Source organism: Solenopsis invicta, chromosome 13, assembly GCF_016802725.1.
Source record: "Solenopsis invicta isolate M01_SB chromosome 13, UNIL_Sinv_3.0, whole genome shotgun sequence".
In the NCBI taxonomy this organism is placed as follows: domain Eukaryota; kingdom Metazoa; phylum Arthropoda; class Insecta; order Hymenoptera; family Formicidae; genus Solenopsis; species Solenopsis invicta.
Genome location: NC_052676.1, coordinates 9,245,360 through 9,272,422, shown reverse-complemented (window position 1 = coordinate 9,272,422; position 27,063 = coordinate 9,245,360). Strand labels below are relative to the sequence as shown.

Sequence of the window (27,063 nt, the reverse complement as noted above, 5' to 3'; positions counted from 1 at the left end):
ATGATTGGCCAGTTTCATACAACTCGAGCTGTGCGAACGTAGTTATAGGAGTATTATATACGGCGAGTTTTTTAATTCATCAATTGATCAATCGCATTATGCGCAAATGCAGCTTTTAAGTTGCATTTGCTCACAATGAGATTGATCAGTTGATGAATAAAAAAAAACTCGCCCATATGTGCCGGCCTCTGATATTTCTGAACGCAGTCTGGGTGTAGCGAGGTCATTTCTACCATGTGACTCGCGCTCGCGCACCTCGTGACTGATCGATCGATCGCGTTTCACTGGTTCCTCGTCTGCCGCCGCGAGTACCACAGGCACTGTATTATCGCACTTTCCAAGAGATAAGGGCGAATGAAGTAACACTTCGAATCACGGCCGATGATCCTGAAGTAAAATCCATCTTATTGTCCTCGCGGCACGTTACTTGCAACCACCAAGATGGGCTCGCTCTTTCGCAGCGAGGAAATGACTTTGTGTCAGCTGTTCCTCCAGAGCGAGGCCGCATACGCCTGTGTCTCCGAGCTCGGTGAACTCGGCCTGGTGCAGTTTCGCGACGTGAGTAGCCAATCGCTCTTTATCACGATTTTAATTCCACCTCTTAACAACCAGCCCGATAATATTCTTGGACCGTTGATCGTCCCTTATCTCTACGTTGATGTCATTCCTCTGTTACATCGCTGTCTTCGTCCAAAGTTGGGCGTTTACGCGTAAAATATAAATAATCTATGTATGTACAATGTAAACCGTATTATGTTTAACTAATGTGTCATTATGTAAACAATAATCTATGAATCACGAAAGATTCACACACAGATTTTATTAGAAATGTATCATGACTTCTGTGCAGCTCGTACACAACGAGTGAAAACCACAACAAGGAAGGCAGATTTTATTAGAAATAGAAACACTTATATTCATATAGATATGTTGCATTCTGATCCCATATATGAGGATTTGCAACAAGTGAACTGCAAACTACTAGAATTAGAAATAGAAATTATACTCTGTTTTTCTAATTTTCAATGTTATATATTTTTTTATCAATACTAAGGTGTGTATTGATAATCATATATTAAGAATTTTAATCTTGTAATTTTAAGGTGTAAACCTTGGGTCTTGCAAGGAATATTCAAAATTTCAACTAGCATTGCTACACAATTTATATTTCGCTACACAAAAGACAAAACAATATATCTGAGTTTAAAAACATTTAGAATACAAAGTAGAGCTGCAGCACAATAAAAAAATTCAAATTTTTCACAACAGATTTATCCGAAGGAAAGTAGTACTGTTTTAAATGATCCACGATTCATACAATGTTAGTGAAAAACAGCAGTTTACACAAGAAGGATTAAGACTTATTTCTATCTGTTGTGTCGTCCATAATAATTTACATTGTATTGCTTGAAATGTGAAGAATTAAAAATTTTCTGAAAACTTTCCGCAACAATCGGTGCTGTAGGGATTATTGCACCTCAGTTTTGTCATCTTAACGCTAGTATATTTGTCTCGTTTCAGTTAAATCCTGACGTCAATGCCTTCCAACGGAAGTTTGTCAACGAGGTACGCCGTTGTGACGAGATGGAGCGCAAGTTGCGCTACCTGGAGAAAGAGATCAAGAAGGATGGTATTCCGATGTTGGATACCGGTGAAAATCCGGAGGCACCGCAGCCCCGCGAGATGATCGACTTGGAGGCCACCTTTGAGAAACTAGAGAACGAACTGCGCGAGGTGAATCAGAACGCCGAGGCGCTCAAGCGCAACTTCTTGGAGTTGACCGAGCTTAAGCACATCCTGCGAAAGACTCAGGTCTTCTTCGATGAGGTAAGTTATCGCCTGCGATTCTTATTTTCTCGATCCATTGATTTGGATAATGCATAAAGGAATTGGGCGAATCTATTTTCCAAAGTGTCTTAAACAAAAACTGTTGAAGACAGTTTCTAGATTTGTCAAAAAGGACGAATGACGAAGAATGAAACAGAAATTGGTCAATGGAATTGTAAAGTGAATGTGTAAAACATGTCTGGGTCTTACAAGGGAAAATCTTCAACTCAAAAATTTAAAAAATTATGACTGGCAATATGTAAAGAAAAATCCTGATATATAATAAATTATTTTTTTTTTCTGCTTAAAGTCTCCCTGAAAGGATGAAATTAATCTCTGTAAAATTGGCTCATTGTTTTATTATTTAACAATTACGTTTTTACAAATTTTATAATTAATAAATCTTATTAAAAACAGAAAATAAATAAATTTTGTCTATAAAATTTTGTTCTAAATTTTGTTGGTGAATAATAAAAACAAAAAATGGTTTTTTTTTTTCAGAGATTAATTTTACTTCTTTAGAGCGAATTTGAGTAGCAAAAAACTTTATTACATATCAGGTTATTCTTTACATATTGCTAAAGTTTTATAATTTTATGAATTTTTGAATGGGGATGTTTCTTCGTTAGTCTGTCAATCATTTGTAAAATTTGAATGTGAAACTTTTTGGGGAGAACTTATGCAATGGGCTGTAAATATTGGCAATGGTGTTGTTACTTGTTATTGAATGTCGAGTTGATGGACATATAAGAATTCTTTTCCAGCGATCAAATTATCTTAGTAACAAAGCTCAGTCATTTATTTGGCTTACGTAACTCTTGTTACTGAACGGGAATTTATTCTGCTCCGTTTGCCGCAACTAAATTTTTCGCACAGAGAAGCAAGATGTATCGTAAAAAGTTAATGTCGCGACTTTCAGCCTTATTATTTGTTTGGCTTACATTTCCGTAAATCGATTTACATGTAAACGCCGCGTGTTTTTTTTCCAGATATAAAGATTAGTTTTAAGGATGTTCTCCAGTCTTTTCACATAATATAAGAACTGATCGAATTTTGAGAATAAGTTTATAATCAATGTATAAGCATTTCTGAATATTTCTACATTTTTTATCGTTTAGTTTTCTTTAAATAACTTTTTAAAATAGCTTCTAAAATAGCTCTAAGTTTGAGAGGAGAGTTTTAAATAATTTAATTACAAACAATATAAGAATTTTGAAAAGCTATATTTATGAGAAAGAATCCTACATAGTACATAACATTGAAGTACGTTACTAATGTTGAGTCAACATTGAAAGACATTTTAGAAACATTTAATTTATATTATATATAAGGTTGAATTAATGTCTGTTAAATTTTGGAGATATTTTACAGATTATATATTGCAATTCAACGTTCAGAAATACTGTGCAATATTATTGATTCACTTATTTAATGAATTTGCATTTATAATGTAGATTTTTACACACACACACACACACACACACACACACAAAATATGTTTTGTATAAAAATTTAAAAAAAATTAATATAAATAAACTTATAAAAATTATTTTTTAAATTATTAAGCAAAACCTAAATTTGTAAAGTAATATTGTTATTTTTATTATTTAACATTGATCCTTTTGTCTTTATAAAATGTACTAGAAGTCAGAAGAACCAATTTTATATATAAGTAATAAGAATCAATATTATATTTTAAATTTAGATTTTTTTGGATAATTAAAAATTTTTTGAATTTTATATTCTTAAAAATCCAATTTTATTTAATAAATAAAAAATATATATAGTTTTTTTTTCAATTTTTAAATAGCTATTCAATGTTATTTTAGCTTTGTAATATCAAAATTAATAAAAAAAAATAATATAGATTCAATGTTGAAAAAATATTTACATTTTAACATTACTATGTCTCGGCAATGTTCTTTCAATGTTCTGTGCTATATGAGAATGGAATTTTAAATATTCAAAAAAATTTGAAATCAAAATCATTTTGGAATTAAAAAAAATGAAATTTTATTGTACAATTTTTGTGTAAAGACATGAAATGTTCGTGAATTGTACAATTCTTTTTATATATGGTATGTTAGTGAAAATATGGCAATAACGCTTATCACGCAATTTAAATCATTATTATATATCATTATTAAACAATTATTTTTTAATTTTTTTATATTGATACTTGTCAATATTACAAAGAAAATATTTTTAAATCACAAAATTATTTTTATTGCTCAAATTTTGTTTATTATTTATTAATTTGGAGATGACAATGTCGACAGCTCTTTTTTGATAAAAGATATATAAAAAGTCATGTGATTCCTCTTCACTTTTTTTAGCTGGAGAACCTCCTGAGTACGCTTCGGTGAAACATATTATCACCTTGATGGGATTTCTTTGTAAATTTGCTTAGCTGCTTTTAGCATATGACGAACATTATTTGGCATAAAGAAATCTCTAGCATCTTAATAAAACCTTAGAAGACTTTTGTATAAAAGTATCTTGTTCAAGTGACAATCTTGCATTGTCTTTATACGAAGAAGGAAAATTGCATTATTGATTGAAAGATAATCATATTTAAAAGAACGAAAGAGAGAGTGAAAGAAAGCAATGAGTCTACGGGCTGAGCCAAATTTTTCTCTGATGCATGAAAAGCTGGATACTGTGCGAATTAGATAAATCTCAAAGGCCTGTTCTTTTTGCGCTTGCGCAACTTTATGCAAATGCAAAAGCGAAATTGCTTAAAAAGAAGCGAAATGAGATAAGACCATCTAACGAGGTGTGGCAAATCGCTGCCATCTCTACGAATTGTCAGACATCAGAATGTCTTCGTTTTGTTACCGTTACTAATCATATATTGTTGAGTGATTTTAGGATTATTAATGTGTTAGTGTTGCCAACTAACCAAAAGCCACTGCCGCAAAGGACACAAGTCACTCGCTCTGCTCTATCTCCCTTTACGTCCCTTAAGAGTTGTCTAGTAACCGTCGCGACTTCGTATGGATTTATTATACGTATTTGATTATATTTAACATTTGATCTTAGATTGGAGAGACTACTTGTTGTTAGTCCACTTATACCGTGTGTAGCAATCAAGAATTTTTTGTTTGAGACTGTATATTGTCATTCCCCTTGTAGCGACAGCCAGTGTTGGGTATTAATTGATTCATTTATTTGTTAACTGTTGTAAAATTATCGACTAAAAATACATATATAATTTATAATCATAAATAATGAAATTTATTGTCAAATAATTTTGCATAATTAATCGATTAAGTTCTACTTAACTAAACTAATTGATTAAAAATTAATGATAAGCATAATTGCTATTAATTTGATTGATTATTGAATTAAATCAAACGTTGTTTTAAAAAAATAGAAATCAATTATTGCTCATTAATCTTTAATCACGTTTAAAGAAATATATTTATAATTTTCATATACAATTACGAATTTAAATTGTTTGTCATCAAAAAGATATTCAAATCAATATTAATCGAAATTATTTTATTTGTTATATTAATTAATCATGTGATTAAAACTAACGATTGATAATTGACTGTTAATTTTTTAATTAGCAATAATTATTTTTAATCAATCGAATGAATTAATCACAATTACATATAATTTATTTTAATCGATTTATTTTATTAATTAAAATTTAATTGTGTGAAATTTAATTCATTACCGAAGATTTATTTCAAATAAACTAAAAAATTTCAATTGCTTATTATAATCAAGAATTAAATTTTTAATTGTAAATATTAATCGATAAAATGATTAAATCTTACCCAACACTGTCGGCAGTGTCTCAATACCTCTCTGCATATGAACTTTGAGAATTGTCTCAAGTTTATTAGTTTGTAAATGTATCCTTTGAAAACCATTGATTGGCGTTGTTCAACATGTAATATTTTGAAAATCCTAATTTAATATTACATTCAGTATTCCCTTTTTCAAGTTTTCATTGTGCCATTTCTTTTATTTTAATTTCTATCACTTCTTTATTTTGGTACTAATGTTACATATTTCTTTTTATCTTTATCCTCCATTTTGTTCCATTAATTCTTTTCTTTTTGCATAAGAATAAAGATGTATCGTAATTCGCGAGATGCATGTTTGGGAACAAACATGTTTGCACGTGTCGTATTTACTTAACAAAATATTTACACGCAAATAATTGTCTAATAATTTCAAATGACTTCTTGGTACACATAATACTGTTTAACAGTAATTACTTGAATGTTCACATCACTTCCCTTAAAGTTTTAGGAGCAGACAGTTTCTCACAGTGGCAAATAATATCAATAGAAGTATAAGTATAGAATTAATAATTATATAATTAATCACAATAAATGATAAACATACAAAACACTACACACAATTGTTGGGATTGTCATTGAAGTTAATGTAAAATTATTATAAGATTAGTAGAGAATTACAGAAGATTTCCACAAATAAGCTATTATAGTTGCAAAGCATGAAGCCTTGTATTAATAGTAATGAATAAATAGCAATCTGCATGGGCTGTACTAATGTCTGCAACGTCATGTGAATTTGTTAGTTGTTTCAATATGCATCGTTTAAAGAGGTTGTGTTTTGTATTTGCTATTTCTTTAAAGGCCGTGTTGTGATCCGCTCTTTTTTTGATAATATTATATTTTGAAAAATTTGTAAAATTTTGATATTTGAATAAAATTCTTTTTATAATTTTTTTTATTAAGAGAATTATTAAGAGAGTTTTTTTATATTACGGGCTTTATAACGCTGATTTTTTGTTTTTAGGAAATTTTTTATATAAATGAATAAATATTTTTCAAAATTATTTTTTGTTTTTTATTGTTTAAAGAATGATTTTCTGTGTTTTCTTAACAACAAATACGAATACTAACTTATTAACAATAAATTTATCTGTCTTTTATACGACTTTTTCATCGGTGATCTCAGTGAATTAAAATTAAAAACTAAAACGTCGATTTATTCAAAATATATGTGATTATTGTCGAAAATATCAATGTAAAGAATTATTAGCGCGAAGCATTTATCATTGAATAAAATTCGTTTTTAATTAGTTGTTTTCACGTATCGATTTATATTCTTTTATTATTAATTTTTTATATTTTTTGAGACTTAAAAACATAAAATAATAAAATAAAACTTAACTTTTATTTAAACAAGTGTTATTTATTGAATAAATTGAAAAATTTTGATGTTCTGATTAATATAATATTTGAATTTTTAATTTCAATCCATTGAATAAGCTGGAATCATGAAAAAGTCAAATGGAATCTATTGTTATTATTCATATTTTTTATTTAAAAAAATAAGAAATCAGTCTTCAAACAATAAGAAATAAAGAACAGTAAGTAATTTTAAAAAATATTTATCTTTAAAAAAAAAATTCCTAAAAATTTTCTGAAAAAGTCAACACTATAGAAAACCCACTTAAAATTATTACAGTATTAATGTAAATCATCTGTAGCGTCATAGCATTTAGCATTATTAATCAATAAATTACTATATTTCATGAAAAATATATTAAATAATTATACGAATTATTGTAATTGTCTCTCTTCTTTCAATAATTATAGTTTTGATTTAGTTAACTCTAAAACTACGTTTTAATGAAAATTTAAAAGCATATTTTGAGGAAATAGTCACAGCCTTTACTGGATTAATGAATGAAATTCTTTGCATGTAGCATGTGTAGCAAGATGTATAATTCTTTATGTAATGTACGTTTCAACTTTAATTAATTTATTATAGTTATTATTACTATTATATAGTTGGAATTATTCCACAGTGTCTTAATTGCAGATTAAAAGATTTAAACTGCATGAATTTTATATAGTTCGTGATGTTTCCCTATTTAACTAAATTCTTACATCTGTAGATTTCTTAAATCTTGACTTTAATATAATAAAAATATAAAACCAACAAAAGTCTCTAAAGTGCAAATGTGTTTATTTTATGGAAAAAACGTCTGAAGATATTCTATTTTTTTTTTTATCTTTTTAGGCGAATACTCTTTTAAATTTTTTACGACTTAAAAAATCTCTTGATAAAATTTTTGGAGCACTTTTCCCCTTATAGCTGAGCATCACGAATGTAGACTTAGATTAGATCTAACGTTAAGCAAAACTACGCGAGTTCGTGAAGAGATCTCTCCTTCTTCTTCCTCTTCTTCTTCTTCTTCGGTGAGTTGAAGAAAACTTTGAAACAGAAAGAAGGGAAGAGAGTCTGGTATGAGCGAGTGGAACGGGAGATAGGGCGAAAGAGGGGTGACCTGTGTCTGTTGCCAGGCTGAGCATGGAGGTGTCGTGTCGCAGATGGCAGACCCCAGCCGTGAAGAAGAGCAAGTCACTCTGTTGGGTGAGGAGGGCCTCCGCGCCGGCGGCCAGGCTCTCAAGCTCGGGTAATTAATCGTGTGGCGTATGTCCATTTAATGCAGAGCGTGGCGACTCCTGGAAATCTTTCACAGGATGAATAAACAGATGTAACATCAAAATTTCTCAGTTCCTTCTCAATCCCTTGAAATTTAGATTCTCTCAAATTCGTTTAAAGTAAACTCGTGAACATTGTGTTGCCTCTCTTCTTTGAAACTATTCTATTTTGTGAAAATTCCTTCTTTACAGTAGCTAATTCAGAGACTTTGTAATATTGAACTGAAACATATACGTCCACGTCTAACATTTACGAAAGCTTCTGAAAGGAATTAAACTGTTCATATTTAATTCAAAAGTTAGAATTGAATTTTTTCAATTTACATTTTTTTGACATCTTATTAGTGTATACGTATGAATCTGTCACGTACCGCTATTTTTCCTACCTTAATCTTTAACCGCTCTAGTATGATATTATAATACCCCATTAATTCTATTTCACTAAAGCGGTGAAGTGTTAAGGTATTAAAGAAAATGTGAACAAATTCATGAAACATCTGTCAACACTGTAGTTAAAAATTTCATAGTTATTGTCTGTTCTCACGGAGAGATGATTTGCTTTATACAGCGATTTTATATTTCTAATCGCAAGAAAAATATAAATAAAACAATTTTATCAAGCAACAAACATATAAAATAATCTAATATTATCAAAAAATGTACTCACTTGTTTCAACTGTGCAATTTGCAAGAGAAAATGGTGGAAATTTTATTTTCATTTTTCAAGAATTTGTTCTCAACAGATTTTGTACAGAAAAAGTCATGAATGTATAAATAAACTATAGGTTTTAATTTCTTTAATTATCTAAGCAGATCATGCTTAATATTAATACATGCAATCTTTAATTTCTGAGAAATACAGATGCCTCTTTAGGAGAAATAAGTCAGTATTAGCGACTTTCCTTTATAAATTATGAAACAAATTTTAAATTGTACTCTCGAAAATTAATAAACAATACTCCCATGAAGGCTAATGAATGTCAGGCACAAATTCCTTTACTAATGTTCCTTTAATTCAACATACGGAAGTTTGAAATATTATACATTTGTATCCAAAACTTCATAATGTTTCATCAGTCTTTTTGGAGAGAATTTTTTTATCTCCATTGATATCATATCTGAATTCCAAAGGTGTCACTTACGATTTGGCAAATCGTTAGTGATTCAATTCATGATATGATTGGTGAGGACAAGGTAATTTTTATATTGTATGCTGGGGATTACTTCAATGAGAGTTGAAATGTTCGTAGATGATTTATCTAAAAAGAAAATAGTTAACTTTTTAATTATCTATAAACAATTCTTTTTTAATTTTCCCATCAATATTAATCAATAGAAAGTATTTAATCAAAGAAAATATTTCAAACAATAAATTATCGTTTTTGTTACTTAAATTTTGTTCGTTATTTATTATTAGATTCTTTTAAATTATTTCCAAAATTTCATACTCCTTACCAAAAAGTTCCTCGATATATTTATTACAAGTCAACATACCTTGAAAATTACACATCAATTTCAGAATTTATATTTTATTTATTACGTTCTTTTTACGCCTTCGTCGCGATTTTGAATGTATATTCTTGTGATTTACCAGACTTATAATCCAGAATGGGTAATTCCGAATCACCACGCTCTGCATTTCAATCTCCATGTGACCGAGAATCGTCTATCAGTATAACGTCGCATGCCTACAGTCTGTGTTGCAGAATTCGAAACCGATGCACTCGCTGCACCTCGCAATGGTGCTCGGTCACTAACGCTGATCCTCGAATTACTGACACGAATGCGTCTCGGACTATCTTATTGACGGAGTTTTTCTTTAACAACATATATACTTTATTCTTCCTTGTCACTTCGACTAACACTCTATAATTTATTTAAACTATTGTATAATTTGTTATATTTTAATAGTTTGCAGAATTACTTGTCAGTGTTTGCTATTCAAAGTGCGTAGATACGCTCCGAAATTTGGATGGATTGGTTTGTTAATCGGTAATTCGAGGATTAAGAATAAGTCAGGAAATGTGCAGCCAAATAAACGAAATAACCCTGTGAAATATTCTTATATGTACTCTCGAATATTTAACTTTGTACTAGGATCGAGATGTGCTGGTAAAACCGAGTATTTAAACGCGGCTTTTAATGTATTTATAATATAATATTATATAAATTTATAGTAAATTCTTACGTGCAAATTTTTAATGTTATTGCAATACAATATAATACAATAAATTAAAGATAGAAAATAATGAGGTCAAGAGCCACGCAGGATGTCAGACGCATCAGATAATACAATAAATTGTAAGGCCATTTTAAAATAAATTCTTTATATACGGTTACATATCTTAAATAACCAATTTTGTGATAAAATAACTTTTTTCAGTTAGTCATATAATGAATCATTATTTGAGATCTAAAATGTTTAAATTTATTGAAAATCTCAAGTATCCACATTTCTAAACAAAAGATCTATATAAATTCAGAGCTCCTAAATCCAATTTCTCAACAAATTCGAAATTTTAAGATGTTAAATACATAATAAGAATAACTTAGATACATAATAAGAAGAACCAACGATCTAATTTTCTAAAAGTTCAATTTTACAAGCATATTCTTAGAACTTATTACATTTATAATGTTAATGTCTTTATATACATATGTATGTACCAGTTTCCAATATTAACATTGTAATGTAATGAGTTCTAAGAATATGCTTGTAAAATTAAACTTTTAGAAAATTAGATCGTTAGTTCTTCTTATTGTGTATCTAACATCTTAAAATTTTGAATTTGTTGAGAAATTGGATTTAGGAGTTCTGGATTTATATATAATAGATCTTTTGTTTAGAATTGCGAATACTTGAGATTTTCAATAAATTTAAACATTTTAAACCTCAAATAATGATTCATTACATGACTAATTGAAAAAAATTATTTTATCACGAAATTGGTTATTTAAGATATGTAATTATTGCAACAGAATGCGAATTTTGGAAAATCAAATTGTTGAAAGTTATCCTTGTGTATCTGATATTTAAAAATTTTGAATTTGTAAATATTGGATTTTGGAGCTCTAAGTTCTTGTAGACTTTCTGTTTACAAAACTTAGATATTTGAGGGTTTTCACTAAATTTCAACATTCTGGATCAAATACTAGGAACATTTGAAAAGTTTTACAAATAAATCTTTACATAATGTTGGGGAAAATTATTTGCATGATTTCATTTTATTATTTTTTATAATATCAAAGAATGGACAATAGGTAAAATTGACCGATTGTAGTCTCCAAAGTTGCAAGTTGTAGTGAAAACAATGTTTTTTTTTTTTTGGAATTTTTAAGTTACTGAATCTGATTCTGGTCTTCAAATTTTTATTTTTCGGGAAAGTTAAAATTAATATATGAATTTATTTGCCGTGTTAAAAGCTCGGTTTTCGTGCAAAACTAAAATTGCGCCCAGCGCAGAGCTTTTCTACCTACACGCAAGGTATTCGAGAAAAAGAAAAGGGTTCGACGAGGGTTCATCGAAGAGATATTTTTATCGCGAAATTTCTAAATCTTTTTTTTTTTTTCTTCACTCCCTCCCTCGTATAATTGTGTAATTGCTAAATCGAAGGCCCGGTACTTGTCCTAGACACTAGAGAGTATAGATAGGCTTCCTACGTCAGTGTATTCTGTGATTGCAGCACCTGTACACTGCGGCAGACACCGTAGGAGCACATTATAGGAATCCGCTCAGGCAAGCTGTTATCAACCGTTATTTGCGAATATTGTTTGCGAAACTTTTTTGCCTCGATGTTGTTGCCTGTGTCTATCCAAGACCCCAGTCGCTCAACGAACGGAGCCGCACCTTGCATTGCTGAAGCATTTCCTCGCGAAAATGCATCTTTTTGAGTTGTCTCGCACCCTCGTCGTGCGAGAGTTCCTCTTTTCACTTGTGTCTACTTCATAAGAGAATTTTTGTATCTGATTGTTCCGATTTTGAGATTCTTCCTCAATCTTTGTGTAGCAGAAACAGCCTCTTAGGATCTTAAATGCTCTTCTTATATTCCGGAGAGTCTTTTCTCATTAAATCCTTTGATTTTCTGATTCGAATCCTTCTCTCCCCTTTAAAGTGTTTCTCTTGGAATTTTGATTTCTCCGAATTTCAATTAAGAAGGTTTTTTAATCTTTATAATTATAAATCAAACAAATATATAATTAATTCCTGAGCAGTCTAAAATTTTTTTAATTTCTTAATTGTACAGTTTTTTTTAAGTTCCTGAGTAGTCGGCCGAAAACTCCACGTTGACAGTGGCGACGTAGTATTGCGGAAAGAATTAGAACTAATAGGCAATTTGTGAAAAGTGTTGATAAAATTTTGTTTTGCATACCATTTCGTTATTATATGCTTCATTAAAATATGACTTGTCTCATATTTACCAAATTTGTAAAAATGCGTTGCAAGTAAAATTATCTTTGAATTTTATACGTAAAAAAATATTTTTCTTTTGTTAAAAAATACACATGTATGAATGAAAAATTACGTGATATTTTATTTTTTTGTAATTGGAGAACTTTCTTAAGATTTCAATCTTTAATTTTAATTTTTTAATTTTAGTGTAATCTGTGTTACACAGGTTTTCTTAGGATCTTACATTTTCAGATTTTTGTCTTTGGGATTCTTTTCTGTTGTTTAATGTTATTTCATTAAATTCTTAGAATTCCTGGGCCAAGTCTCTTCTTCTTTTTAAAATATTTCAGAGTTTTTGTATTTTGATTGTTTCAATTTTAAGATCTCTCCTTAATCTTTATGTAATAGATCTTGGGATTTTAGGATTTTAGAATTTTAAATTATCAGATTTTTATGTTTTTTTTTCATTAAATTTTTAAAATTTCTGATTCGAATTTTTTCCTTTCCTTTAAAACTGTTGCCTTCGGAATTTTTATATCAGTCCAATTTTGTGATTTCTCCTCAGTCTGCATTATTAGAGACTTAGGCTCTTCTACAAAGAGAATTTTTTTTTTAGAATTTGCTGTTAAAATCATAGGATAACATGGAATTTTATTATAATTTTAATAAAACTTAGTAAAATTTCTTTGTCCATATTTAAAATTATTGTAGGATTATTACTCAAATTTTACTAGAATTATATTACAATTTTTGACTTCTATTCATATTTATATTTATTAGTACTATAATTTTAACCATGGACAAAGTATTTTATTATTATTTATTTAATTTTAGTAAAATTTTATTGTAAAAAATTGTAAAATTTTACTAAAATTAAATAAAATTTAATAAAAGTAAAATTTAGTAAAATTACAATAAAATTAAAAAATCAAACAACATTTGTCAAGGATTAAAAGAGCAAAGTTAGATGATCGTACTAATATAAATAATCTTTCATCAACCATATTAAGTGTTTTAATAAATTTTATTAAAATTTATAGTAAAATTCTTCGATGTCCATATTCATGATTATAATGATCTTAAAGGTAAATTCTAAGAGAAAATTCTCTTTTTATAAGATCTTAAACTTTCATATTATATCTTATTGTTAGAGATCCTTTTTTCATTAAATTCTTTAAATTTCTGGTCAAAATCGTTCAATACCTTTAAAGATATTTCTTTTAGTGTTTCAGTAACATTTATCAATATAGATTTGTTAAAATCTAAATTTTTATCCAAATCATCACATCTCTATCACATTTTAAATATTTCCGATATTTGTTTTACTCGTCAAGCTGCCGTAATTAATTTTTGTATAATAGATAAGATTCCGTTTACTTTTTCTTCAGGGATGCTTCAGCAATCAGAATCGCACTTGAAAGACAAACGCGATTGTTCGCTTTCATGAATAACCGATGTTCGATTGCGCAAAACAAAAGCTATTACCCACTTTGTGTCGCAGTTTACGCGCGTTTATAGTTTAAAGAGGGAAAAAGATCGGCATGTGGAATCGCGCCGACCTGATAACAGTTGATACAGTTTGATACAGTCATCTGTTTTTAACACCCGCTCAAGCAGAGAAATTCAAACTGTATCGAGTACTTTTGATCCACAATGAAAAATGATCGATATTCGCTCGCTTTCCAGTTCGATACTCACGCGGCAAAATTGTCGTAATAATTTTCACTGTAGTGATATACAACGTTGTAAATAACAATAAATGATGATGGTGTGGCCATGGGTATGTATAACAACATTCTCCCTTCTTAACAATGAACTTGTCTGTCTGTATGTTTTTTTGTTTTTTAAATGTGTCGCTTACTCGCATGCCTTCGCACTCGTTTTCATTCTCTGTTATGTTAATCAAAATCAGTGTTATTAGATCATTAAAGACATTTCGTTGGATTTTGTTTTAGGATTTCTTAATTTTTTATGCAAAAATTTGAAAGAATGTAATATAACGTAATTGTAATGTACAATTGTAATATGTATAACATAAATTCGAATTTTGTAATGTGAAATACATGTACTTCTTATTTTCTCAAAATGTGATAATCCGGATAACTGAATATTGACGCAAAAATCTTAAAAAATTTGATTAATTAATTAAATTTTTTAAGATGCCCAAACTTAGAAATGTTTTAATTTTTAGATTCTTAAATGTTTAATAATATCAATAGTTTTGTGATTTTTACATCTTAGGAATTCATTGATCGATATTTTGTAAAAAATGAAGAAAATTTGAAGTTTTGATAATTTCTCCAAAATTCTAAAAAAATGTGTGTATGTGTGTATGTGTATGGCACACGCGCGCACAATTTTTGAAGATTCTAATCGAGAAATTCGAAAAATGTTCAGAACTCTAACAAGAACCAACGAAAGTCCATGATCTAACAGCTTCGCTTGTGTCGTGCTTTACTTAAAAATTGTTCCCTATATCTCGTTTCGCATCGGCCGATGCGAATAATGCGAACGGTTGTATTAACCTGATTGACTTCTAATCGACTAGAGAAAACTGGAAATTAAATCAATTTTCTGGTAACGTCGATTCTAATAAGATTCGACCGATTTATGTTTTTCAAGGAAATCCTTGCAGCTGTATTAAGGACCGCTGAACTAAGATCGCTGAATAATCAAGGCTTATGAATTTCTTTCAGATTAATCCTATTTGAAATAGGAATTGCCGTATTTTCAGATTTTTATATACTTTCATCTTTGTTTAAAATCTTTAGTTGACACGACCAATTAATTAAAATCAAGAGGATTTAGAAAACATTTTTATTGTTTTTCAATTTATATACCAATGTACATATGAAATTTTATATTATGTTTTATATGTATGTACAAGTTTTTATTTAAACTTATTTTAGAAAGATATGTATGTATTTACATACTATTTATATACTATATCTTTATATATATTATCTATTTATTTACATATTTAGTCACATCTATATATTTTTATTACACAATGTTATATATATGTATATATAATATTTATGAAGTATTGGAGAAGAAGGTGGTGTTATGGTTATTTACATTTTATACAATAACTTTCTCAATAATCTATATTTTAAATTGAAAATTTAACGATTATATTGATCAAGGTATTATTCAATTGATTCTAGATTAAAAAGTATGAAGTATTTATTACTTTGAATATTATTAGTTATATAAAAATGTAACAATATTACTTAATGATTCGAAGAGAAACAGAGGTGGTAATGTGGTCCCGCCGAAAAACTAATGTAAAATATAGATTAATAATAGAAATGCGATCAACTTATTGAATAATTGATATAAAAACTTCAAAAAAAATTCCGAAGTTTTTATATCAATTCAACGTAATCAATTTGCTTGAGGGGCCGCATTAGCATAATCCCGTACTATTTAACTTTGCATAACTTAAGAAATATATACAGCTGAATAAAATATTAAATACAAAAACTCAAGTATGCATATATACATATATCTGTGATAATACGCATAAGTTAAAAAAGAAAGAGAAAATATGTGTAATTAAATGCTAAAATATATCTTGAATAAGTTTCGAAATGCTCAAAAGTAAAAATATCTTATAACAATTGTCGGTTATTGTGTATTATCGCCACTACATAATAGTGGGCTATTAAACAAAGAATTCCATAAGTAATTACTAAAATTTATCATTTAATAACGAAGATATTACGAATGGCTATAATGTCTACAAGGACCATAATGCTACCTTTTACTCTATTATTTTTATTATAAATAGATTTTGATAATTCTATAGAGTAATTATAATTATATCTGAAAATATATAAAAATTATATAGATATATTTTATTCTTCCTTCACATTAATGTTAAATCGCATGAGCATTCGGTCGTGGTTTGACTTTCTATCAATTATTACTGTGCGAGTATTTAATTCCTATTGTCATTAATTTCATTATTGATATTTGCATTTTGGCAATTCCCATTTATTCCAACAACTTGACGAACTTGAGATATCTCGACGACAAAGAAAACTGTCTTTGATTTCACATTGCTTCCGATACTGCATTTTTCAATGTGATTATTCCTGAAATGTGATTTCAAGAGAGATTGGAAATAATATTAAAAAAATAATCTTGTCGCGTAGTTAACGTTTACTACTTTGTGTTCCTTTCTATTATTACTTATTTCAATTGATGCAGCACGGTCTTGCTGCAATGACCAGCACTTCAAAACATGTGAGAAAATAAAAAAATGGCTCGATAACTGGATTACTTCAAAGAACGAATATTTTTTTTTATCGTGGATCCCACTTATTGCCAGAAAAAGGAGAAAGCGTAGCTAAAGTGAAAAATATTTTGGACAAAATTTAATTTAACATTTCTCTAAAATAAACTTTTTTTTCAAAGAATCTCAAAATTGACTAGAACACCTAATAGTTGTGATTTTACACTTTTTTTCTTTTTTTTTTTAAGTGCATAGTGAGCTACTAATATAATTATGTAAATAATTGTTACAGTTCCCATTACGAAAGTATAAATCAATTTTTGAATTGCCACAAGAAAATGATTTATTTGATAATCGTTAAAAAGTCAAATTTAAATATGGCAATTATTCCATCGTCATATTCCATTCCAATCTTTTTCTCACATCACAGCATTATCACACGTGAGAGAGATATTGAGATGTCATGTTTTACTCGGCATGATTTCCGCTTTGTGAATGTCGCACTATCAAAAGATATCTCAAGTTCGTCGAAGACAAAACGAAAAAAAATCAGAGGGAAAGCCCGCACTAGTAAGAGACAAGTGGCGTGCTGGAGCATTGTGATCGTGTCTAGTGTGGCTAATGTGGTTGTGTCTTGTCTGTTGTGTCGTCAGCAAGAGCACGCGGGCTTGAACCCCACCGAGTCCATGACACGCGCGTTGATTAGCGATGATAATATCGCCCGCCAGTCCGCCCTTGGCCCTGTCCAGCTAGGGTACGTACTCCCATTACACTAATTACTCTTTTCGTCCTCGTCGTGCTAGATCCCAAGAATCCGAAGAGTTGAATGAGTCCAGGAATCGCAGGACAATCGATAACCGATTCTCTAAATAAAATAACGCGAATGTTATAACTTTTATCGTAATTTTAGTTTTTGCAATCCTCTGAATAAATTTAAATATTATCTCTAAGTACTTCAAATTTATTAAGAAATAAAGTTAAAGTACTTTCGACGTGTAAATTTAATATTTTTAGAAGATTATTAGCAAAATTAAAAAAAAATTTTTTTAGTAATTTTTTTGGTAATATTTCAGAAAGATTTATGGATTTTTTCACTAATTTTTCAACAATTCTATGATAAATTTTAAGCGTAAGAATCGCGGACATTTTGCCAATCCAGAACTATCTCAGAAATGTTAGAGACATATTTCACTTTTCATAAGTTGAAATGTGTAGTTCTTAAGATGTAGAGATATCTTTGAAAAAGGTGCTATGTGGGAACCTTATTAAGGAGAAGAGGAGACAGAATTATAGACCAAAGTTACCGATCTTTAGATTTTCTTTATTTCATCATTAGATTAATAGATTTGAATATTTGTTTCAATTTCTTTTCTGAATTCATGATTTTAAAAAAGAGCGTTACAAAGGTTTTGATGTTGTTTGGCATCATGACTTTACGCTCGTTTGCGTTACAAACTTAATTTAAACACGTTGGAATGAGTAGGAGTACATTGGAGCATGCCACGCGAACAAATCTTTTATATTTCTTCGTTTATTCTTTTTTTTTCCTTTGTTTACTTTAAATCATGTCTACAAATTGAAGGCAAATCATGTGACGATCAAACACAGATTAAAAATTTTTTTTGTTTCTTTTATCCGCCTGTAGTCACTTAAACTGTGAAAGAACTGTTCTAATTTTTTTACAGCTCAAAAATTTACCTTAAATTTTTTAATTTAATATTTTGAAATTAGTATCAAGTCTATCTTCCTCCTTAATGCAGATGTAACAGAAGTTACGTTTGAGAAACTCCTCTGTGAGATATTCTCATTCTCTCACTGGATTTTTTTAGAGTGTTTAAATTCTTTGTTTGAGCAAGAACGGAGAATATCTTTTGCGAATTCGAATCTTTGCGACATCGTTCTATGAAGGAAGTTTGGATTCTTGGAATCTTTAACGCTTTGGATACTTGGTATCTTATTATCTCGATTCTTTTTAGATTCTTAGAAGCCTAGATCTTTGGAACTGTATTTTCAGTATTTTGAATCTTTAGAGGTTTGTGATTCATGAGAATGTTTTTATAATACTAGATCAAGATTTTTACACTGTGATACACATTAAATGCTGTAATATAATCGTGAGCTTTTCATTACACGAATATTTGCGTAATGTTACACGAAAAGCAGATAATTATAACAGAAAATTAAAGAATCCCAATGTCCGAACCTTTAAGGATAGAAAGATCTCTAAGATTTAGAAAAAATGTATTAAACAGTATTAAAGGAATGTAAGGGCTTGGGACGCAAATTCGACTCAACCATAGCACCCATAATAAGAGATTTATTAGGTCGTTGTATATGTAATCTTTACTTTTACTTAATCTAAACTATCTAAAATAATAGAAGATTTGTACAGGATGTTTATTAATTTTATATTTGACAATTTGGAAATCTGGATTAAAAAAATATTTCAAACATGGGCTCTAGGGTTTTGAGGGGGACAAATAATGGCAAAATTAATTTTTGAAAATAAAATTATTTGATTTTTTTAAATAATAATTTGCAATATTTTTTTTAGAAATAATTATCTGTTTTTTTAATGTTAATTGATTCATCTCATATTCTATATCTAAAAGTATTAAAGTACGATTTAAGAAATATATTACAAAAGAATTAATAATTTATGAGATATTTTATATTTTAAATTAAAATGTGTTTGAATAAAATATAAAATATTTTATAAACCATAAATTTTTTAATAATCTTATTTCTTTTATATGCAGAATAACCACAGGAATCATATGTGAAAAGATATAATTCCATTTAAAGAAGGGTGATTATTTTTTATAACGATTTTGAAAAATCGGTTTTTTTATTTTAAATTGATTCTACTTTTATTCATCCTTCACGAAGTCCCAAAACTTGTTTGAAATTTTTTCTTTTAACTTCAGTGATTTTCATATTTGAAGGAAAACAATTAAGACAATGAAAATAATTCAGAAAAAGACATTTAAGAGTCAGGCGCAAAAATTATTGTTCAGAATCAATACATCCAGAGTAAATTTATTTAAGCGAGAACATTTTATTACATAATTACATTCGTAATGAATTTGTATGTAATATAATTCTGTCGCTTAATTAAATTTTCTTACAATGTATTAATTTCGCGCAACGATTTTCGCATCCGACTCTCTTGCCCTTATTTTATTGTTTTCAGATAATTTGATTGTCAAAACTCATATGGAATAATCTGTGTATATTTCATAATAAAACGTTTAATCGCCCTCATTTATTGTGAAAATAAAAGCAATTGAAGTGCTAAAAGATTTTTCTCCCTCTCTTTATGTGCAACAACCTAATAAAAAAATGTATTGACAAACAAATCCCTATTTGGCATAATTATGATCCGGTGTATGAGCATATACCTGATTTGTTCTCGTGACATACACTGTGTCTTTCTACGCTGTTTGTTGGAGTTTTTCGTTCAAAGAGTGTCTCAAGGATCCCTAGTTGACAGGAAGTGCTTTGAGGTACGTAGAAAGAAAAGAAAAAAAACGAGAAAGAAGGACCATGGCTACAGAAATCATCATTTCCCAAATTTAGCTAGTAATACCACCGGGAAATCCGCATCGAGTCATTGATCGATACAGATTGAAGGCTTCGCTGTACTGCCTTCGTGATCATCATCATGACACGCTTCGTTTTCAATCACCGCCAAGAATAATATATTGACCCCGTGATAAATCGTGATCGTAACGAATTTCATGCACTTTTTTGCGTACAGTGCACATATCTGCCGATAGACTAGCCTAAATCTCTCAATTTCATTATTATTGCCTATTAATATTACTGTTTTCTGTCTCACTGCGCGAACAGCTTTGTCGCGGGAGTCATCCTGAGAGAACGCATCCCCGCATTCGAGCGCATGCTGTGGCGTGCGTGCCGTGGAAACGTCTTTCTGCGCCAAGCCGAAATTGAGACCCCTCTAGAAGATCCTTCAACAGTGAGTAAATCGTACCGCTTCACACTCTAATGCCTATTTCTACCAACGCAGATTAACTTTGGTCTCAGTTTAACTTAACTCTTTATCTTTCTTTAGTTCTAAGAATTGAAAAGAAGATAAAGAGCAAGTTAAATTAATGTAAGATTAAAGTTAATCTGCGTTGGTTGAAATAGGCATTGGTCAGGATTGTTAGTTATCAGGAAAAATCGGGAAAAGTCTGGGAATCGGACGGGATCCGATAGCGCACGGTGCGATAGCCCACCAACCAATCATCTTGACTTATCTATTCCAACGGAAAAACCCTAGGCATCGGCCGCTGTGAGTGGTGGTGTGCTATCGGTCCCGTGCGCTATCGGGATTCGCCCCTGGGAATCAAGGAATTTGTTAATCTAAGATAAGATTAAATTATTGTAAAATTCTAATTAAAATTCTAAATTATTAAGCTTAACTTGAAAGATTATTGATTAAAATTTTTCTGACAGAATCGAAGAAATTATCAAAATAGACGAAATGGTAAATACTCTTCCTTCAAAAAGTACAAAATAAAAATTTTTTGTGTTAAAAACTCTTTAAAGAATACGATAAAAGTTAGATTTTATTTTATTTTGTCATTTTTTATTTATACTTTTTGTTTTTGTAATTAAAATTGTATTTTTTTTGTTTCTCTGTGTTTTCATTCAGAATTTTTTTCAGTTAGGGAATTTTTTCCAAAAGTGATTGAAAAAAGCGGGATAATCAGAATATTTTTTTTCGCAATAACTATGTAAATCAATTTTAAGAATAAACTCGCATTCCAAGTGAACTTTACGAATTGTAGATCTTAGAAATTATTAGCAGAAAAAATAATCTAATTTTTGTCTCAATTTATATTTTAATCGAAGAATTCAGCTAATTTGGAAATGATTTATAGGGGGACCAGGTATACAAGTCGGTCTTCATCATTTTCTTCCAAGGCGATCAGCTGAAGACTCGTGTGAAAAAGATCTGCGAAGGTTTTAGGGCGACCTTGTATCCATGTCCGGAAGCGCCAGCTGACCGCAGGGAAATGGCTATGGGCGTTATGACTCGTATCGAGGATTTGAACACTGTGAGTACATTATATCAATTTTATTAATTAATTTGTTAATTAACCGATTTATTGTTTCTGAAACGGATTAATTTATCTCATACGAAATTATACGTCACTTCTATATTAATTCTGTTATTAGATAATGTTCTTAATTTTGATACACTAAAAAGTTTCTTTTAAGTTCAATTTAAACTTTAATAAATAAACATTGATCTTGGTTTTCAGGTCTTAGGACAGACGCAAGACCATCGTCATCGCGTCCTTGTGGCTGCCGCGAAGAACATCAAGAACTGGTTTATCAAGGTCCGCAAGATTAAAGCGATCTATCATACCCTGAATCTTTTTAATTTAGATGTCACTCAAAAGTGCCTGATTGCCGAATGTTGGGTGCCTGTTCTGGATATCGAAACCATTCAACTGGCATTAAGACGCGGAACGGTAATCAACAAATGTTATTTCATAACTCTTTTTCGCTATTTCAAAGATTTTTTTTTTATTGCGAAATGAAAAATTAATTTTCATTTCGTTTTTCTAGGAGCGCAGCGGGAGTTCCGTTCCTCCCATTCTGAATCGTATGGAAACTTTTGAGGACCCGCCGACGTACAATCGAACGAACAAGTTTACGAAAGGGTTTCAGGTGTTGATCGATGCCTACGGAGTGGCGTCTTACCGTGAGATGAACCCTGCGCCGTATACCATTATCACATTTCCGTTTCTGTTCGCGATAATGTTCGGTGACACTGGCCACGGCCTCATTATGTTCCTATTCGGCGGTTGGATGGTATTGAAGGAAAAGCCACTGGCAGCTAAGAAAAGCGACAATGAGATCTGGAATATTTTCTTCGGTGGTCGTTATATCATCTTTCTCATGGGCCTGTTCTCTATGTACACCGGTTTAATTTACAATGATATATTCTCCAAGTCGCTCAACATCTTTGGCTCTAACTGGGTAGTGAACTATAATAGAAGTACTATCCAGCACAACCGAGAATTGCAACTGGATCCAAATTCGACGGCTTACGTTGACTATCCGTATCCATTTGGCATGGACCCGGTATGGCAACTGTCGGAGAATAAGATCATCTTTCAAAACTCGTATAAGATGAAAATCTCCATCATCTTCGGTGTATTGCACATGCTGTTCGGCGTAATGGTGGGATTATGGAATCACATGTACTTCAAGAGGCGTACGAATATTACCTGCGAGTTTGTGCCGCAGATAATCTTTCTCCTGGCGCTGTTTTTCTACATGGTGTTACTTATGTTCATTAAATGGATCAAATACGGTCCGAAAAATGATCCGATCATTGGTCCCGGCTGCGCGCCCTCAGTCCTCATCACTTTCATCAATATGGTCCTCTTCAAATCTTCCTCCGACAAGATTGGCATTTGCGATCCTTTCATGTATGGCGGTCAAAACGGTTTGCAGAAGTTCCTGGTAGTTGTGGCTCTGCTCTGCGTGCCGTGGATGTTGATGGGAAAACCGGTCTTGATGATGCGCAACCGTAGGAAGCAGCACTATCAGCTCAACAATCATGGTGCCGAGAACGGTGACGTGGAAGCTAGCATGGGGGCTCTCCAGCAGGGCGGAGTTACACAGAGTGGCGGCGGCGGCGGTGGTGCTGGGGGCGGCGGTGGTGCTGGCGGCCACAAGGAAGAGGAGGAGGATATGACGGAAGTGTTTATCCATCAAGGCATCCACACCATCGAGTACGTTCTCGGCAGCGTGTCGCACACCGCGTCCTACTTGCGTCTTTGGGCCTTATCTCTGGCCCATGCCCAGTTGTCTGAAGTATTGTGGACTATGGTGATGAGAAATGGTTTGGCGAGGGAAGGCTGGGACGGTGGCATCTTTCTCTACATCATCTTCGCCTTCTGGGCGGTGCTCACCGTAGGCATCCTCGTACTCATGGAGGGCCTTTCGGCATTTTTGCACACGCTTCGTTTACATTGGTAAGAAAGCTCATTCGTGAGAAGTCGTTAATATTTTTAAATTTATTTTTATATATTTACTTCCTTGATTTTAGTATATTATCGACATATATTATTATATAAATAAATTAAATGATTTATTTTATGCATACGTAGTATACATATACATATTACTATTTATAAGTTTGAAAACGCTTGCGATTGTTTCACGAAAAGTTAAATATCTCAGGAAAGAAAATCGTATAAAAATTTTGACAAATGAAAGAGGAAAAAGATAGAACTTTAAAACTGGTTTTCAATATTTTATTCCTTGCAAAGATATCGAATTCTTGTGTAAAAATTCACGTATAATATATTTTTTAACTTTGAAACTAAAGAGTTACGAGAAAAAAGAAAAAAATATTTGTTATAATTTGTTTTTGATTTACATAATTTTTTCAAATTTTTTTAAAGACTTTTAAATATTTAACTTTTGTTCCTTTATATAAAATTAAAAATTGACTTTTTTAGTATTTTTTTTTACTTCGGAGCGTTTTAATTTGATGAACCAATATCAAAAATGATTAACAAAAATTAACAAAAAATTCTTTTAAAGTAAGCTTTTTCAACTTTAAAATGCTTTTAAAAAAATTGGTGTGATGATTTCTATGCAATGATATCAAACTTGTGTAAAAAATTTCTTGTAAAAAGTTTTTTATTTTGAAACTAAAAGTTTAGTAAAATAATAAGAAAAAAAAATATTTGTTATAATGTGCTTTGCATACAATTTTTTCAAAATCTTTTAAAAACTTTTTTTATATTTGTTGTGAGATTTTATATTTGTTGTAATTCTCATCAACGAAAAAATACTGTTTTTAACCTTCGTTTTTTGTGTGTTTCAGGGTGGAGTTCCAGAGTAAATTCTACTCTGGTTTAGGTTACAGCTTCCAGCCGTTTTCCTTTGAGATTATCCTCGATGCTGCACAGGCCACCACCGAGGATTAAAATAATTAATTGTCATTAATTAATAACTGGTCTTGACTATTATTAGTACGAACGCGAAGGTATCATGACTTCAGTAACTTCTCATTGGAATAAGTCAGTTATAAATAGTTAATGAGCCAACTGCTCCTTGAGAATAAAAATATGTATGTAGAATATTGATTACAGTAATCGATCAAAATACGGAAATTATTTTCTTCCTATCTCATGCAGTCTTAATTCCAAACAAATCTGATCAAATCAGATTTGTATATAACGCACACAAGATCATGATAAGAAAATATTCTCGTAATATTTTGAATATTTCTTCTTTGATCGATTATATTACAATTGAATTTAAGATCTAAAAACCTTTCTCTCTGAAATGAAATGTCGACTTATATCTTTTCCGTCGTCGTCTAATATTAAAAGTCTCTTGCAATTTTAAGAACTCTTATGCGAGCAGTGCGGAATTTTCCTGTACTGTACACTATAGGACCTGTAGATCTGAAAACAAATGTACGTCGCGTCAGCGCGACTGATTGATGTTATTCCATATATCTGTATACGTAATAAAAAAATGTGTGGCATATTAAAAAATGTTTAATGAAAACTCGCTGACTGTACTATGCTTTCATATACTAATAGTTTACTAATAGAGCATATTCGACAGGACAATTGGTATGCAATTTTTCGAGATTAACTCTACCATAAGATTTAAGATATTTCTTCAATCCTTCATACCTTTTCTAGCACGAAATCCGATTGCTTGATTCATCTTGTAAGACGTATTACCATTTATATTAGAACTCCTTTGTATTAATGTACATTAATCTTTTGTGTGAACAGTGGGTCTTGCAAGAAATAGTCAAAATTTCAAGTAAATATAACATTGCTTTGTATTTTGTTACATAAAAAAAAACAATATAATAACTAAGTTTAGAATACAAAGTAGAGATGTAACACATATAATAAAAAAAAAGAAAATTTTCAACTTTTCATAATTAATTTATTAAGAGAAAAGCAGTAAATACTAGTGTAAATAATCCACGATTCATACGATATTAATGATAAAGTGATTCACACGGAGGGTTAACTTTAATCTCGATTTAACTTTCTATCCATTTCTGCTTCTTAGAACTAGAATTAGAAAAACATAGGAAGTTAAGTCAAGATTAACATTAATTTATATTATTGATGCAAACAGGCCTAAAATACCGAAATAAATATTCAAATTAAGTTATGCTTAATCAAAAGACGAATTGTGATCACTGAATTTTTGTTTAAACATTTATATGGAAAGGTATTCATTTTGGAAGATTTACAAGAAAATAGAAAACAATAAAAACGTTAAAATTATAAAACTAACATCAAAAATTATGACTAATCAAAAAATAATTTGTGATAATTCTTTACAAACGTTCAGGAAAAGTTATTGTTCGAAAATTACTAATAAAATTGGAAAAAATTCCTAAAATTTTTCATATTAAAATAAAAATTTATATCAATTTTAAATCAATGATTTAACATACCAAAATGAGATGTCAATTATTTAAAAATAAATTGTCAACACGTTGTTTTAATTGATTTTTTAATGAATAAATAATTATTTGAGTATTAATTGCGCTCCAAAACCCGCGCAGACTCTCATTAGCTTGTTTATTGATTGTTTAAAAATAAATTATATAATTTTTAAATAAAAGTTTATATGAATTTGTAACGTAAAATTAAAAATTTATAAATTATAAATTCATATAAAATTGTGAAATATCTCATTAAACTTTTATTATAAACTCTAATAAAACTTAATAATATAAAGTGCTAACAAAAAAGGATGTGGAACTTTTTTAGTTTTTTCATAATATTCAAGGAAGGAGAGCAATAACGAATAATGTTACCATTACTGTTATTTTTTTATACAATTTGATAACGACGTTATACAATTTTTCATAATGGTAATGATAAGGCCAAGGCTGAAATAGTTACTTTTGATAAGTAACGAGTTATTTCTTTTCAATGAGTAACACGTAATGGCAGAGTTAAAATCTATAAGCGCTACTATATTCCTAGAATATTATATGATTATTATTAAAAATCAAAATAATATTAAAATAATCCAAAAATATGTAATATTTTTTATTTCATTTTAATATCTATTACAGGAATATTATATTAATATGTTCGCTTTATATAACATTTGTGGTATATTATTTCAATATCCCTAAA

The 27,063-nt window shown here is 29.9% G+C and overlaps 1 protein-coding gene across 4 annotated transcripts; it reads left to right on the top strand.

Annotated features, from left to right (window-relative positions):
* The first annotated feature begins 105 nt into the window (after window positions 1-105).
* LOC105194118 (V-type proton ATPase 116 kDa subunit a1) lies at window positions 106-25,450 on the top strand. 4 transcript variants are annotated; one of them, XM_011158855.3, is made up of 8 exons: window positions 106-558; window positions 1,522-1,827; window positions 17,551-17,651; window positions 20,750-20,876; window positions 21,787-21,963; window positions 22,171-22,383; window positions 22,481-23,898; window positions 24,759-25,450. In XM_011158855.3, the coding sequence occupies exons 1-8, from the start codon at window positions 442-444 to the stop codon at window positions 24,859-24,861; spliced, it is 2,562 nt and encodes an 853-aa protein (XP_011157157.1). In that variant the 5' UTR covers window positions 106-441; the 3' UTR covers window positions 24,862-25,450. The 4 variants fall into 4 exon arrangements, with proteins under 4 accessions (XP_011157157.1, XP_039312578.1, XP_011157156.1 ...); XM_039456644.1 differs by lacking the exon at window positions 17,551-17,651 and adding an exon at window positions 11,951-12,003; XM_011158854.3 differs by lacking the exon at window positions 17,551-17,651 and adding an exon at window positions 8,127-8,239.
* Window positions 25,451-27,063: the final 1,613 nt, after the last annotated feature.

Bases quoted from the DNA above. Each gene is read 5' to 3' on its own strand.
- LOC105194118 (XM_011158854.3), top strand. From the start codon at position 442: ATGGGCTCGCTCTTTCGCAGCGAGGAAATGACTTTGTGTCAGCTGTTC. The intron at 20,877-21,786 runs GTGAGTAAATCG...AATGATTTATAG, and splicing joins CTCTAGAAGATCCTTCAACA to GGGGACCAGGTATACAAGTC. The intron at 21,964-22,170 runs GTGAGTACATTA...CTTGGTTTTCAG, and splicing joins GTATCGAGGATTTGAACACT to GTCTTAGGACAGACGCAAGA.